Consider the following 16,100-nt stretch of genomic DNA (forward strand, 5'->3'; position numbering starts at 1 on the left):
CGCCCCACCCAAAGTTTCCGTTTGGTTCCCGGAGGTTTTTGTCAGTCTCCCTGCCTGCTTCCACTACCTGCAACCTCCGGCAACCACCTGCAACCTCCGGGAACAGCACGGAAACCTTGGGTGGGGCGCAAAGTCTCCAGAGGTTTCCGTTCAGGTTTCCTAAGTGGGACAAGGGTTATACTGTGCGTGCAGCGCCAGATTCAATTCTGACTACGGATGCTGTCTGTGCGGGGTTTGCACGCTCTCCCCGTGACCTTTATGGGTTTTCAGGGGATATGGGGAGAAGGCAAGAATGGGGGTACTGATTGGGGATGATCACATTGAATAGCGGTGCTCGCTCGAAGGGCCGAATGGCCAACTCCTGCACCTATTGTTCATTATCTATTGTCTATAACACTAACTTCTCCTTGCAGCTTTCCTTTCCTTTGTGCTAATACAAATGTCATGATGTCTGTCTTGTTGCAGGAGTGCGGGAAAGAGACACTACAATGCTTTCAGAATGAACTCTCTGTTTTGGACTTTGAATTTGATGGGACGTCAAAACAGCGCGCGTCTGACAGAATATTCAGCCTAAATTTTAGTATTCAATTCATTATTTCACAACTGGTAGGTATCTGTCCACTAGTTCCTGTTGATGTCAACATCTCTTAACGTGTTTTGCTGGCTTTACCTTGCACTAAACGGATGGCACAGTGGCTCAGCGGTGGAGTTGCTGCCTTAAGGGCCTGTCCCACGTGCATGCGACTCCATGCGGCAAGCGCGAACTAACGTGGTCGCTTGAGCCGTACGGCTTCGCGGGGCCGGTCCCACTTCGATCGCGGGAGCCGTATGGAGTTGTGCGGAGCTGGTTCCGACATCGCGCGGGCGGGGCTCCGAAAAACCGACCGTGTTTAAAAATTCCACGCGGCAACGGCCTGCCGCCGCCTCGACGCCGTACGTCACGCGCGGACTTCCCGCGGACTTCGCTCGAACTTCACGTCACTCACTCGACCTCCGCGCAGGCCCCGCTTCCGGTTTGGTCGCGCGTGCCGCATGCAGTCGCATGCTCGTGGGACAGGCCCTTTACTGCGCCTCCAGTAGCAGAGACAGAGTCTGTACGGAGTTCTGCCCGTGACCTGTGTGGGCTTTCTCCGAGATCTTCGGTTTCTTCCCACACTTGTGGGCCGAAGGGCCTGTTTCCGCACTGTATCTCTAAACTAAACTAAAAGCTATTCCCTTATCATGTATCTGTACACTGCAAATGGCTCGATTGTAATCATGTGTTGTCTTTCCGTTGACTGGATAGCACGCAACAAAAAGCTTTTCACTGTACCTCAGTACACATGGCAACAATCTAAACCTGTAACTTTAATTGTAAGCTGAAGCCATCGCGACAGAGACCGCTTGTGGTTTTAGTGAGTTCATTCCCAACACTTCATTTTCCCAGAATTGTTTTGGAGAAAAGACTATTCTTTGAACATAGACACAAAATGCTGGAGTTACTCAGCGGGACAGGCAGCATTTCTGGAGGGAAGGAATGGGTGATGTTTAGGGTCAAGACTGAGAATCGGGGGCGAGGGAGACATGGAGACAAGGAAGGGTACGGTGTGAAAACAAGATATCAGTGTTTCCAAGGAAAATGTAGAATAGGTCATTGTTAGCTCGGGAAAGGTGACAACTAGGCATATAAAGATATCTCTATATTTGATGTCTCAGTCTGAAGAAGGGTCTCGACCCGAAACACCACCCATTCCTTCTCTCCAGAGATGCTGCCTGTCCCGCTGAGTTACTCCAGCATTTTGTGTCAACCAGCATCTCCAGTTGTTTCCTACACATTGTTTAAAGATATTGTTTGGCTGGGCAACACAGGTCAGCGAGTTTGTTCTTTGCCTTGAATAATGTCCAACATTTCAAGCCAAGTTTTATATCCGTTAATGATACAATCATTTGTTAACTTGCGGGGTATGTGAGAATGGTGCCAGCTCTGGAACTGATATGTGAATGGTGTAATCTAAAAGATTCGAGGCTTGTAGAAACATAGAAAATAGGCGCAGGAGGAGGCCATTCGTCCATTCGAGCCAGCACCACCATTCATTGTGATCATGGCTGATCATCCCCAATCAATAACCCGTGCCTGCCTTCTCCCCATATCCCTTGATTCCACCAGCCCCTAGAGCTCTATCTAACTCTCTCTTAAATCCATCCAGTGATTTGGCCTCCACTGTGCCCTCTGTGGCAGGGAATTCCACAAATTCACAACTCTCTGGGAGAAAACGTTTTTTCTCACCTCAGTCTTAAATGGCCTCCCCTTTATTCTAAGACTGTGCGTGGCCCCTGGTTCTGGACTACATGGAAATACATAATTGCAAACACCAGCCAAGAGCTTTTGACATCCGTGTTGGTAAATGGTGCATTATTGTTATTGTTTACTCAGATACGGTGAAAAATATTCTTTCGCGTTTTAACCATGCAAGAGATGAGCAGATAGTGCAAAAAAGGAAAATGGAAACAGAGTTCAAAATATAATGTTACAGCTAAAAGTGGCGCAGCGGTAGAATTGCTGCCTCACAGCGCCAGAGACCCGGGTTCGATCCCGACTACGGGTGCTGTCTGCACAGAGTTTGTACCTTCTCCCTGTGACCTGCGTGGGTTTTCTCCGAGATCTTCGGTTTCCTTCCACACTCCAAAGCCCAACAGGTTTGTCGGTTAATTGGCTTGGTGTAAGTGTAAATTGTCCCTAGTGTGTGTAGGGTAGTGTTAGTGTGCGGGGAATCGCTGGTCGGTGCGCTGAACTGTGCACAAAAAATAATTTGGTTGTACCTCAGTACATGTGACAATACAATACCACTGAAAAAGGGTGGCGAGGTGGCAGAGCTACTGCTTTACAATACCAGGGACCCCGTTTCGATCCTGACTACGGGTGCAGACTCGGTGGGCCGAAGGGCCTGTTTCCGCACTGCATCTCTAAACTGAACCAAACTAGTGGGGATATAGAAACGTAGAAACATAGAAACATAGAAAATAGGTGCAGGAGTAGGCCATTCGGCCCTCCGAGCCCGCACTGCCATTCAATATGATCATGGCTGATCATCCAACTCAGTATCCTGTACCTGCCTTCTCTCCATACCCCCTGATCCCTTTAGCCACAAGGGCCACATCTAACCCCCTCTTAAATATAGCCAATGAACTGGCCTCAACTACATTCTGTGGCAGAGAATTCCACAGATTCACCACTCTCTGTGAAAAAATGTTTTTCTCATCTCGGTCCTAAAAGATTTCCCCCTTATCCTTAAACTGTGACCCCTTGTTCTGGACTTCCCCAACATCTGGACTTCCCCAATCTTCCTGCATCTTGCCTGTCCAACCCCTTAAGAATTTTGTAAGTTTCTATAAGATCCCCCCTCAATCTTCTAAATTCTAGCGAGTACAAGCCGAGTCTATCCAGTCTTTCTTCATATGAAAGTCCTGACATCCCAGGAATCAGTCTGGTGAACCTTCTCTGTACTCCCTCTATGGTAGGAATGTCTTTCCTCAGATTTGGAGACCAAAACTGTACACAATACTCCAGGTGTGGTCTCACCAAGACCCTGTACAACTGCAGTAGAACCTCCCTGCTCCTATACTCAAATCCTTTTGCTATGAATGCTAACATACCATTACCTTTCTTCACTGCCTGCTGCACCTGCATGCCTACTTTCAATAACTGGTGTACCATGACACCCAGGTCTCGTTGCATCTCCCCCTTTCCTAATTGGCCACCATTCGGATTGGGACGACAGATGGCACAATGGGCTAAGTGTTCGGCTGGCGACCGGAAGGTGGCCGGTTCGAATCCCGCTTGGAGTGCATACTGTCGTTGTGTCCTTGGGCAAGACACTTCACCCACCTTTTTGCCTGTGTGTGTGAATGTGTGTGGGTGATTGGTGGTGGTCGGAGGGGCCGTAGGCGCAGATTGGCAGCCACGCTTCCGTCAGTCTGCCCCAGGGCAGCTGTGGCTACAGAAGTAGCTTACCACCACCGAGTGTGACTGAGGAGTGAATGAATAATGCGATGTAAAGCGCCTTGAGTATTAGAAAGGCGCTATATAAATCCCATCCATTATTATTATTATTATTCGGATAAGAATTTTGTAAGTTTCTATAAGATCCCCCCTCAATCTTCTAAATTCTAGCGAGTACAAGCCGAGTCTATAAGTCATTGTTTTGTGTCATCCCTCTCAGAACGCAACCAGAGGCTGCCAGCAATGTGAAATCTACAACGAGGAGTCTGCAAGCACCTTCTTCCGAAGTCTGGAAACATTACTGCAGCATCAGAACCAGTTCATCTGTCCCTTCATAAATATTTGACCGGCATCCAGCATGGAACTCCAGTGGCTTTGTGACTCGGAGGTTGGGATGGATCGCAGGTTCCACTCCCTAACGCAAGATGGTGGATCTTCCGGGGACTCTTGTGCTCAGTGAAGAGAAGGAACGTCCCGGAATGAAAACGGGACCCTGCACGTCGGTTCAGAGTAAGTCCACATTGTCATGTAATATTTTTTTCCACCCCGTTAAAATGAATTATTGGTGTTGGGAATATGCCATTGCCTCCGGGCCTGAACATCTGGTTACAAAATTCTTAAGGGGTTGGACAGGCTAGATGCAGGAAGATTATTCCCGATGTTGGGGAAGTCCAGAACAAGGGGTCACACAGTTTAAGGATAAGAGGGAAGTCTTTTAGGACCGAGATGAGAAAATCATATTTTACACAGAGAGTGGTGAATCTGTGGAATTCTCTGCCACAGAAGGTAGTTGAGGCCACAGTTCATTGGCTATATTTAAGAGGGAGTTAGATGTGGCCCTTGTGGCTAAAGGGATCAGGGGGTATGGAGAGAAGGCAGGGATGGGATACTGAGTTGCATGATCAGCCATGATCATATCGAATGGCGGTGCAGGCTCGAAGGGCCGAATGGCCTACTCCTGCACCTATTTTCTATGTTTCTATGTTTCTATGTCCTGGCTGCTTTACTGTTTATTCTTCTTTAGAGATTCCACGCGGAAACAGGCCCTTCGGCCCACTAGCACCATCCTCCACACACTGGGGATAATTTACAATGTACAATTTATAGAAGGCAATTAACCACCAAACCTGTACGTGTCCACAGTAGCGCAGCGGAGAAGTTGCTGTCTTACAACCCCCAATGACCCATGTTCAATCCTGACTACGGGTGATGTCTGTGTGGAGTTTGCACGCTCTCCCCGTGACTTGCGTGGGTTGTCTCCGGGTGCTCCGGTTTCCTCCCACGCACCAAAGACGTACATATTTGTAGGTTAGATAAAAATGCTGGAGAAACTCAGTGGGTGATGCAGCATCTATGGAGCAAAGCTACAACCCGAAACGTTGCCTATTTCCTTCGCTCCATAGATGCTGCCTCACCCACTGAGTTTCTCCAGCATTTTTGTCAACCTTCGATTTTCCAGCATCTGCAGTTCCTTCTTAAATATTTGTAGGTTAATTGGCTTGGTAGAATTGTAATTTGGTCCGAGTGTGTGTAGGATAATGTAAGTGTGCGGGGATTGCTGGTCGGCACGGACTCGGTGGGCCGAAGGGCCTGTTTCCACGGTTTATCTCTAAACTAAGTTAAACTAAACTAGATATCTTTGGCGTGTGAGAGGAAACTGGAGCACCCGGAGAAAACATTTTTTGCCCAAGGGCCTGTTCTTTTGCTGTTCAGTTCTATGTATCTATATTCTATATCAGATGTGTTTCAATCCCGTTGGAACATGATAGTATTTAAAGGTGTTGAGCTATAATGAATCAAAATAAACAATTGAACAAATTAATTCTTAGCAATGTGCTGCATCCTGCCTCATCAATAAGAAACAAGTTGGAACAAATAAACAGATAAATGGTCCCCCGAATAAATTCTGCAGACTCTGTTTTCTTAACAGACCATAAGGCACAGGAGCAGAATGAAGCCATTCGATGACCCCTGGAGCCAGTCGGGATCGAACCCGGGTCTCTTACACTGCAGGGCAGCAACTCTACCGCTGTTCCACTGTGCCGTCCATACTAGTGGGAGAGTCTAGGAACAGTGGCCGTCGCCTCAGAATAAAAAGATGTACCTTTAGGAAGGTGTTGAGCAGGAATTTCTTCACTCACAGGGTGGAGAATGTGCAATTCAGTGCCACGGGCAATGGTTATTTAATAGGTGTGAATTAAATGAATATTTTTAAGGTGGAGATAGATAGATTCTTGATTAGTACTTGGTTCGTAATTGTCTGGGGTTATGGGGAGAGGGCAGGAGAATGGGGTTGAGAGAGGAATAGATCAGCTATGATTGAATGGCGGGGTAGACTTGATGGGCCGAATGGCCTATTTCTGCTCATAGAACTATGAACCGTTGACAGGCAATGGCCACTTTACAGCCCCTGTTTGTTTACAGTCCTTGTACACAAACTCATACTCTCATCTCATCAAAGACCCACACCATCCTGGCCACACACTCATCTCCCTGCTACCTCCAGGTAGAAGGTACAGGAGCCTGAAGACTGCAACGACCAGGTTCAGGAATAGCTACTTCCCCACAGCCATCAGGCTATTAAACCTGGCTCGGACAAAACTCTGAACATTAATAGCCCATTATCTGTTATTTGCCCTTTATCAATTTATTTATTCATGTGTTTGTAGTCAATGCCTACTATGTTCTGTTGTGCTGAAGCAAAGCAAGAATTTCATTGTCCGATCAGGGACACATGACAATAAACTCTCTTGAACTTGAACTTGAACTAGTCTCTCTCCTACCCGACCTGTGGAGATGCTCCAGCAATGCCCAGTGTAAACTTGAGCAAAGATCTTTCCTCCAGTCCTGGCAATACCCAGCAGGTCAGGCAGCATCCATGGAGAGGATAACAGCAAATATTTCAGCCACGGGGAGAACGTATAAACTCCATACAGACAGCACCCGTAGTAGGGATCGAACCCGGGTCTCCCATGCTGCATTCTCTGTAAGGCAGCAACTCTGCCGCTGTGCCACTTGTGTGGAGTTTGTACGCTCACCCCCGTGACAGCGTGGGTTTCCTCCGGGTGCTCCGGTTTCTTCCCACACCCCAAAGACGTGCGGGTTTGTAGGGTAATTGGTCCTTTTTCCATTTCCCCCTAGTGAGTGGATGCGAAAGTGGGATAATGGAGAACTAGCAGCCGATTGCTAGCATGGGCTCGGTGGGCCGAAGGGCCTGTTTCCGTGCCGTGCCCCTAAACTGACCCGAGCTTCTCTGAAACTGAGCCAAGAGCAACAAACTGTGGCGGAAGTTTATGCAAGAACTCTACAAGTCCATTATTCATACCACACCCCACATAAAAGTGACAGAAAGCCATTAAGATCATTCCAGAACCAACCCAGGAAAAGATGGTGTCTGATTATTTGTGAAGGATAATCAGGATAACACAGATGTTTCCAAAGTGGATCTTGGATCAGATCAGAATGTTCCTCTCCAATAGTTAGGAAGTTGAATGAACACCGCTGTTGATGGAAATGAATACAGAAAATAGTCAGCCGGTCAGACATGGTTTAGTTTAAGAAGAATCTGTAGATGCTGGTTTTAAACCAAGATAGACACAAGCTGCTGGAGCAACTCAGCGGGACAGGCAGCATCTCTGGAGAGAAGGAATGGGTGACGTTTCGGGTCGAGACCCTCCTTCAGACAGCTCATCTCGACCCGAAAAATCATGTGTTTTCTCCGAAATCTTCGGTTTCCTTCCCAGACACCAAAGACATACAGGTCCTGTAGGTTAATTGGCTTCGGTAAAAATTGTAAATTGTCCCTCATGTGTGGGATAGTTGTAGTGTATGGGGATCGCTGATCAGCGTGGACTCGCTTTATCTCGAAACTAAACTAAAATCAAACAGGGTGTGTGTGCACTGCAAGAAGGCGTGCAGATTCAAAGTCCAGTTGCCTGATAACAGCTGGGGAGAAAAATGTCCCTGAATCTGGATCTGGAGGTGTGCGTTTTCACACTTCTGTACCTCTTGCCTAATGGGAGAGGGGAGAGGGGAGAGGATGGAGTGACCGGGATGAGAGTGGTCCTTGATTATGTTGCTGGCCTTGCAGCGGGAGGGTGAAGTGTCGATGGAGGTGTCCAATGGAAGGGAGGTTGCTTTGTGTGATGGTCTAGGCTGCGTCCACAATTTGCTGCGATTTCTAGCAGTCTTGGATGGGGCTGGTCACGGATGTGGTGGGTAAGAGAAAAGGCACTTCAATCTCCCTTTCACCAGTGGCACAGTGGTGATGCATCCCGATCAAATTCAGATTCAGATTCAGATTCAAATGTATTGTCATTATGCAGTGTACAGTACAGAGACAATGAAATGCAGTTAGCATCTCCCTAGAAGAGCGACATAGAATATAATAATAATAATAATACATTTTATTTATGGGCGCCTTTCAAGAGTCTCAAGGACACCTTACAAAAATTTAGCAAGTAGAGGAAAAACATGTAAGCGGAATGAAATAAATAGTAGAGACATGACTAGTACACAAAGTAAAGACAGAATTCAATTCAAAACACAATATGAGGCAATTCAAGCACAGATGAAAAGGGAGGGGGACGTGGGGCTAAGGATAGGCAGAGGTGAAGAGATGGGTCTTGAGGCGGGACTGGAAGATGGTGAGGGACACGGAATTGCGGATCAGTTGGGGGAGGGAGTTCCAGAGCCTGGGAACTGCCCTGGAGAAGGCTCTGTCCCCAAATATGAGCAATAAATAAATATATTTACGTGCATACAGTCATAGTCATAGGACGGGAAAGGAATGGAGGGTTATGGTCTGAGCGCAGGTATATGGGACTAGGGGAGAATACGTGTTCGGCACGGACTAGAAGGGTCGAGATGGCCTGTTTCCGTGCTGTAATTGTTATATGGTTATATGGTTATAGTAGTTTTTTTCCTGGTGGAAGGAGTGTCCGGGGGGGGGGGGGTGGCTGGCAATCACCGAGGTACAGTGTTGAGTAATGTAACAGCCGCAGGGAAGAAGCTGTCCCTGGACCTGCTGGTCTGGCAACGGAGAGACCTGTAGCGCCTCCCGGATGGTACGAGTGTAAACAGTCTATGGTTGGTTGGAATGCCTTCCACGGCGCATCTGTAGATGTAGTCGATGCTTGCTGGGGACATGCTGAACTACCTAAGCCTCCTAAGAAAGTAAAGGCATTGGTGCATTTTATGGCCCATCGCTTCGATGTGGCTAGTCCAGGACAACTTGCGGCCGATATTTATTCTTAAGAATAATCAGCGTGTCAATTGATTTGATTTGATTTGATTCAACTTTATTGTCATTGCACAAATACGAGTACAGGTTCAACGAAATGCAGTTTAGCGTCTGGTCAGAGTGCAAGATAGTAGAAATAAAAATACTGGTTAAACAATATGTGCACTGTGGATGAATTAAACTGGTACATAGGCAAATAAATTTGCCTATTTGAGTATAGGAGCAGGGAGGTTCTACTGCAGTTGTACAGGGTCTTGGTGAGACCACACCTGGAGTATTGCGTACAGTTTTGGTCTCCAAATCTGAGGAAGGACATTATTGCCATAGAGGGAGTGCAGAGAAGGTTCACCAGGCTGATTCCTGGGATGTCAGGACTGTCTTGTGAAGAAAGACTGGATAGACTTGGTTTATACTCTCTAGAATTTAGGAGATTGAGAGGGGATCTTATAGAAACTTACAAAATTCTTAAGGGGTTGGACAGGCTAGATGCAGGAAGATTGCTCCCGATGTTGGGGTCCAGGACAAGGGGTCACAGCTTAAGGATAAGGGGGAAATCCTTTAAAACCGAGATGAGAAGAAATCTTTTCACACAGAGAGTGGTGAATCTCTGGAACTCTCTGCCACAGAGGGTAGTCGAGGTCAGTTCATTGGCTATATTTAAGAGGGAGTTAGATGTGGCCCTTGTGGCTAAGGGGATCAGAGTGTATGGAGAGAAGGCAGGTACGGGATACTGAGTTGGATGATCAGCCATGATCATATTGAATGGCGGTGCAGGCTCGAAGGGCCGAATGGCCTACTCCTGCACCTAATTTCTATGTTTCTATGTTTCTAAATGTATACAGATGGGAGAGTATAAAAGATAGCTAGCGTCGGGACTGTGAGTTCAGCAGTGTAATGGTGTTATTGAAAAAGCTGTTCCTCAGCCTGCTTGTGCAAGACCTAATTCTGGATATCTACAGTGTCATCCAGTCAGTTTAAAACTTTTTTTTTTTTTTTTTTTTTTTTTTGGTAATATTAGAAGTAATGTTATATAAGAAGTAATATAGCGATATAAGCCAAAAATAACATAAAACATTTCCTGTACCACTTCTTATTTTAAACCTTAGAAAGAAGTAAAGTAGAGAAAGTTAGTTAGGATAGTAAGTGCGTGAGAAAGTGATCAAAAGAGACCCGTGGAAACGTCAAACCTGAGAAGAGATAAAAGGAAAATCAAAGAGAGAAAAAAAAAAAAGAGAAATGGAGAAAAATAGAGAACAAGAGATATAAGAAAGTAAAATAAGTTTAAAACTTCTGAGCAATGCTTACTAACAACTAAAGTTGGTTCTTTCTTGTGTCCACAGCTTGTGATCCAAGGTCATCTACACCTCCCACAGAGATGGAAACGGCAGGTCCAATGTGTCTCGATGTGTCGAACAGTGATGGTCTCCCCAACCTCATCGAAACGTCTCGTACCAGAGGCCAGCGTTAGTTTACCTGGGTCGACACAAGGCTGAGGCTCTTTAAGGCGCTGGTCGGGCCACATTTGGAGTATTGTCAGCAATCGTTGGGGGCCCCATATCTGAGGAAGGATGTGCTGGCACTGGAGAGGGTCCAGAGGAGGTTTACGAGAACGATCCCAGGAATGACTTATGATGAGCATTTGACTGCACCAGGCCTGTACTCACTGGAATTTCGAAGGATGAGGGGCCCCCTCATTGAAACTTACTGACTAGTGAAAGGCCTGGATAGAGTGGATGCGGAGAGGATGTTTCCACTGGTGGGAGAGTCTAGGATCAGAGGTCATAGCCTCAGAATGAAAGGACGTTCCTTTAGGAAGGAGATGATGAGGAATTTCTTTAGTCAGAGGCTGGTGAAATTAATCTGTGGAATTCTTTCTCCCACACTCCAAAGGCGTACAAGTTTGTAGGTTAACTGGCTTGGTAAGAATTGTCAATTGTCCCTGGTGAAGTAGGATAGTGCTCCTGTACAGGGATCGCAGGTCAGCATGGATTTGGTGGGCTGAAGGGCCTGTTTCCGCACTGTATCTCTAAACTAAACTAAAATATAACAGCTCTCCCTCAGCCCACTGGCTCCACCTCTTCCTGTCTTCTTCCTGCCCCCCCCCCCCCCCACATCAGTCCGAAGAAGGGTCTCGACCCGAAACGTTGCCTATTTCCTTCGCTCCATAGATGCTGCCTCACCCACTGAGTTTCTCCGCATTTTTATCTACATAAAATATAACAAGAATGTGTTTGTATTTGATTTCTGTACAAAAATATCTTTAATTCCAAATGAAGAAATTAAAAAATGAAAACTTTTTTGTACTTTGCGCAACCGATTTGGACTCTCGGTTTAAAAAAGAGTTGTTAGTTAAAGAAGGTGTGGTGTGTTCCAACTGTGGGAACATTTCTTCATCTTCCTCATACCAGGAATAATAGACAAAGATGTGTTGGCTCTTGACTGATAAGAACTTGTTCCAGGAAAATTGTTGTCTAGCTGGAATGGGTTCAGAGAAGCATTACGAAGGGTATTGTCAGGACTAGAGGGTGTGAGCTATGGGGAGAGGTTGAGCAGGCTGGGTCTCTATTCCCTGGAGCACAGGAGGATGAGGGTTGATCCTATAGAAGTGTACAAAATCATGAGAGGAATAGATCGGGTGGATGCACAGAATCTCTTGCCCAGAGTAGGGGAATCAAGGACCAGAGGACATAGGTTCAAGGCGAAGGGGAAAAGATTTAATAGGAATCTCTGGAATTCTCTGCCACGGAAGGTAGTTGAGGCCAGTTCATTGGCTATATTTAAGAGGGAGTTAGATGTGGCCCTTGTGGCTAAAGGGATCAGGGGGTATGGAGAGAAGGCAGGTACAGGATACTGAGTTGGATGATCAACCATGATCATATTGAATGGCGGTGCAGGCTCGAAGGGCCGAATGGCCTACTCCTGCACCTATTTTCTATGTTTCTAGGAATCTGAGGGGTAACTTTTTCACACAAAGGAAGGTGCATGTATGTGGAACAAGCTGCTGGAGGAGGTAGTTAAGGCTGGGACTATCCCAACGTTTAAGAGGCAATTAGACAGGTACATTGGATAGTACAGGTTTGATGGAATATGGGCCAACCACAGGCAGGTGGGACTAGTGTAGCTGGAACATGTTGGCCAGTGTGGGCATGTTGAGCCGAAGGGCCTGATTCCACACTGTATCACTCTATGACTCTCTGAGTAACTAGTGAATCAATGATTTAGTTTAGAGATACAGAGTGGAAACAGGCCCTTCAGCCCACTGTCCGTGCCGACCAGCGATCCTCACACACTAACAATATCCTACACACACCAGGGACAATTTACAATTTTACCGAAACCTGTACATCTTTGGAGTGTGAGAGGAAACCGGAGATCCCGGAGAAAACCCACGCAGGTCACGGGGAAGAACGTATAGACTCCGTACAGACAGCACCCTTAGTCAGGATCGAACCCAAGTCTTTGGCGCTGTAGGGCAGCAGCTCTACCCGCTGCTTCACCATGCCGCCCTACCGAGCCGTCTCATGAAGCAGTACCAGCTGTACCAGGACACCCGTAAATCTGTAGTCAGACATTCACTCCTGCCATTGGGAAGAAAGTTTAGTAGCCTGCAAACTGTAATGCCCAGGTTCAGGAACATCTTCTTCCCAACACTACGAACTGCAACTAAACTCCGAACTGTGAACTGCTTGGATTGCACCAAGGACTCTGGCCTGTCTTTTGTTTTTGAACTGTATTGTTTTATTTAATTTATTGAACATCTTTTTATTTGTTTGCTGTATTACCTACTGAGTATTGTTTCCACAAACCTGTTCTGCTGCCTATGCTGTTGCAAGTAAGAATTTCGTTGTTCCGTTACAGGCCACATGCCAATAAAACCCCCTTGACTCTAAACACTTGAGACCATCTTGCAATGAAGGTCGCAGGAAGGAACTGCAGATGTTGGTTTAAACCAATGATAGGCAGAAATCCAGCTTCAAAGCTGGCACATTGAGTCTCAACTAACAAACAACTGACGATGGATGGCCTGTTTCCTTTATCATCATTACTCTTTTGCCTGTCTTTCGTTCATTTGTTCTATATCTCTCTACATCACTGTCCCTATCTCTTGTTTCCATTTCCCCCCTGACTCTCAGTTTGAAGAAGGGTCTCGACCCGAAACGGGAGGTGGGGGAGGTGGCGGATATTTTGGAGGATTAAGTGTTGTATGCGACGGCTGACGGGGTGGAAGGTAAGGACTAGGGGGACTGTGTCCCTGTTGCGACTAGGGAGAGGGTGAGCAAGGGCGGACCTGCGGGGTACCGAGGAGACACGAATGAGGGCCTCCTCTATGATGGGAGAGGGGAACACCCGAGGCCCTGGCTCGAAGGGCCGAATGGCCTCCTCCTGCACCTATTTTCTATTTTTCTATGTTTCTAAAGAATGAGAACATCTCGGATGTGGGTATTGATACATGTGTGTGTTCCTGTTGAGTTTCTGCCTCAAGGGGAGAAACATAGAAACATAGAAAATAGGTGCAGGAGTAGGCCATTCGGCCCTTCGAGCCTGCACCGCCATTCAATATGATCATGGCTGATCATCCAACTCAGTATCCCATCCCTGCCTTCTCTCCATACCCCCTGATCCCTTTAGCCACAAGGGCCACATCTAACTCCCTCTTAAATATAGCCAATGAACTGGCCTCAACTACCCTCTGTGGCAGAGAGTTCCAGAGATTCACCACTCTCTGTGTGAAAAATGTTTTTCTCATCTCGGTCTTAAAGGATTTCCCCCTTATCCTTAAACTGTGACCCCTTGTCCTGGACTTCCCCAACATCGGGAACAATCTTCCTGCATCTAGCCTGTCCAACCCCTTAAGAATTTTATAAGTTTCTATAAGATCCCCTCTCAATCTCCTAAATTCTAGAGAGTATAAACCGAGTCAATCCAGTCTTTCTTCATATGAAAGTCCTGACACCCAGGAATCAGTCTGGTGAACCTTCTCTGCACTCCCTCTAGGGCAATAATGTCCTTCCTCAGATTTGTGAGCGCCCTCAATGAATGAATGAATGGATGGATGAATGAATGGATGGCGTGACGTCAGGCCACAGGGCAACAAAGTGGCGCCAGGCCGTAACCACCATGACGTCACGGCGAGGGGCGTGCCGGGTCACGTGACGCGGAACACAGCGTTTGACACAATCGCGTCGGAGGCCAACGGAAAACGAGGACGTCAGCGCGGCGGTCGCCCGGGAGACGGTGACCTCAGCGCGGCGGGCGCTCAAGCAACGATGACGTCAGCGCGTCGGGCGTCCGGGAGACGACAACGTCAGCGCGTCGGTCGCCCGGGCATCGACGACGTTAGCGCGTCGGGCGCCCCAGCAACGACGACGTCAGCGCGTCGGGCGTCCGGGAGACGACAACGTCAGCGCGTCGGTCGCCCGGGCATCGGCGACGTTAGCGCGTCGGGCGCCCCAGCAACGACGACGTCAGCGCGTCGGGCGAGAGGGCGGTGAGCGTGCGTGCGGACGGACGGACGGACAGGCGGCGTCATGGTGGAGAACGAAGAAGCGGTGATCAGCGAGGAGGAGGCGGCTCAGTACGACAGGCAGATCCGCCTGTGGGGGCTGGAGGCGCAGAAACGGTGACTACAGCGGCGCCGGCGGCGGGAAGGCGCTGGGTGTCGGTGAGCGCCGGTCGCTGTGAGGCCAACGGCATCCATGGCCCCCTTAAAGGGGCAGGCCCACGGGTTAAAGGGGCTGGCACCCATTATAATTTAGCCGATATGTTCAATTTTGCCAAATGGTGAAATGTTGATATAGAGTCATAGAGTGATACAGTGTGTAAACAGGCCCTTCGGCCCACCTTGCCCGCACCGGCCAACATATAACCATATAACAATTACAGCACGGAAACATGCCCTTCGGCCCACCTTGCCCGCACCGGCCAACACATAACCATATAACAATCACAGCACGGAAACAGGCCATCTCGGTCCTACTAGTCCGTGCCGAACACGTATTCTCCCCTAGTCCCATCCAAAGATCTTTGGTCCCATCTACCTGCAATATAACCATATAACAATTACTGTCCCAGCTACCCTAGTCCCACCTGCCTGCGTTTGGTCCATCTCCCTCCAAACCTGTCCTATCCACGTGCAGGAAACACAGAAACAGGTTTCGGACTGAAGAAGGGTTTCGGCCCGAAACGTTGCCTATTTCCTTCGCTCCATAGATGCTGCTGCACCCGCTGAGTTTCTCCAGCACTTTTGTCTACCCTCGATTTTCCAGCATCTGCAGTTCCTTCTTAAACACATAGAAACATAGAAAATAGGTGCAGGAGGAGGCCATTCGGCCCTTCGAGCCAGCACCAGCAAAGGAACTGCAGATGCTGGTTTAAACCAAAGGTAGACACAAAAGGCTGGAGTAACTCAGCGGATCTCTTGAGAAAAGGAATAGGTGACATTTCAGGTAGAGACCTTCCTTCAGACTGGGACCATGACCCCACAGATGAACACCAGCTGTCTCGAGTGTGGGAGGAAACCAGAGCACCCGGAGAAAACCCACAAGGTCACGGAAGAACGTGCAAACTCTGCAGACCAAAGATCTTATAGCGATAGGATCTTTGCTGCAGACAGCAGCCGTAAGCAGGATTGAACCCAGGTACCCGGTGCTGTAAGGAAGCAATTCTGTGTGCTAGTCACAGAAGTTATCATGTATCTGTACTATGGATGGTTCCCACCATGCCGCCCAAGTGTTTCTGAATGATCATTAAATTTAAAGACATAAAGGATATTTCCCTCAGATGTTGCCTGACCTGCTGAATTATTCCATCTGCTTTTTATTTTTTTTTCATTCAACCTTGCTGCCGCCACCTTGTTTCTATGCTGTCCAACCAGCTCTG

At 47.7% G+C, this 16,100-nt stretch overlaps 1 protein-coding gene across 4 annotated transcripts in view; it reads left to right on the plus strand.

Moving 5' to 3' along the window:
* The first annotated feature begins 14,676 nt into the window (after window positions 1-14,676).
* Window positions 14,677-16,100, plus strand: part of sae1 (SUMO1 activating enzyme subunit 1) — a 70,113-nt gene continuing 68,689 nt past the window's right edge. For 2 of the 4 annotated variants that reach the window (XR_004410356.1, XM_033014586.1), the window contains exon 1: window positions 14,679-14,841. Coding sequence is in view for 2 of the 4 variants with exons in the window: in XM_033014586.1 (XP_032870477.1) it covers window positions 14,750-14,841 (92 nt within the window). In the remaining 2 variants the exon portion in view is untranslated. Of the gene's footprint in view, window positions 14,884-16,100 lie in introns of all 4 variants that reach the window. The other 2 variants (XM_033014589.1, XM_033014588.1) reach the window with 2 other exon arrangements.

This window comes from Amblyraja radiata, chromosome 41 (assembly GCF_010909765.2).
Source record: "Amblyraja radiata isolate CabotCenter1 chromosome 41, sAmbRad1.1.pri, whole genome shotgun sequence".
In the NCBI taxonomy this organism is placed as follows: Eukaryota; Metazoa; Chordata; class Chondrichthyes; order Rajiformes; family Rajidae; genus Amblyraja; species Amblyraja radiata.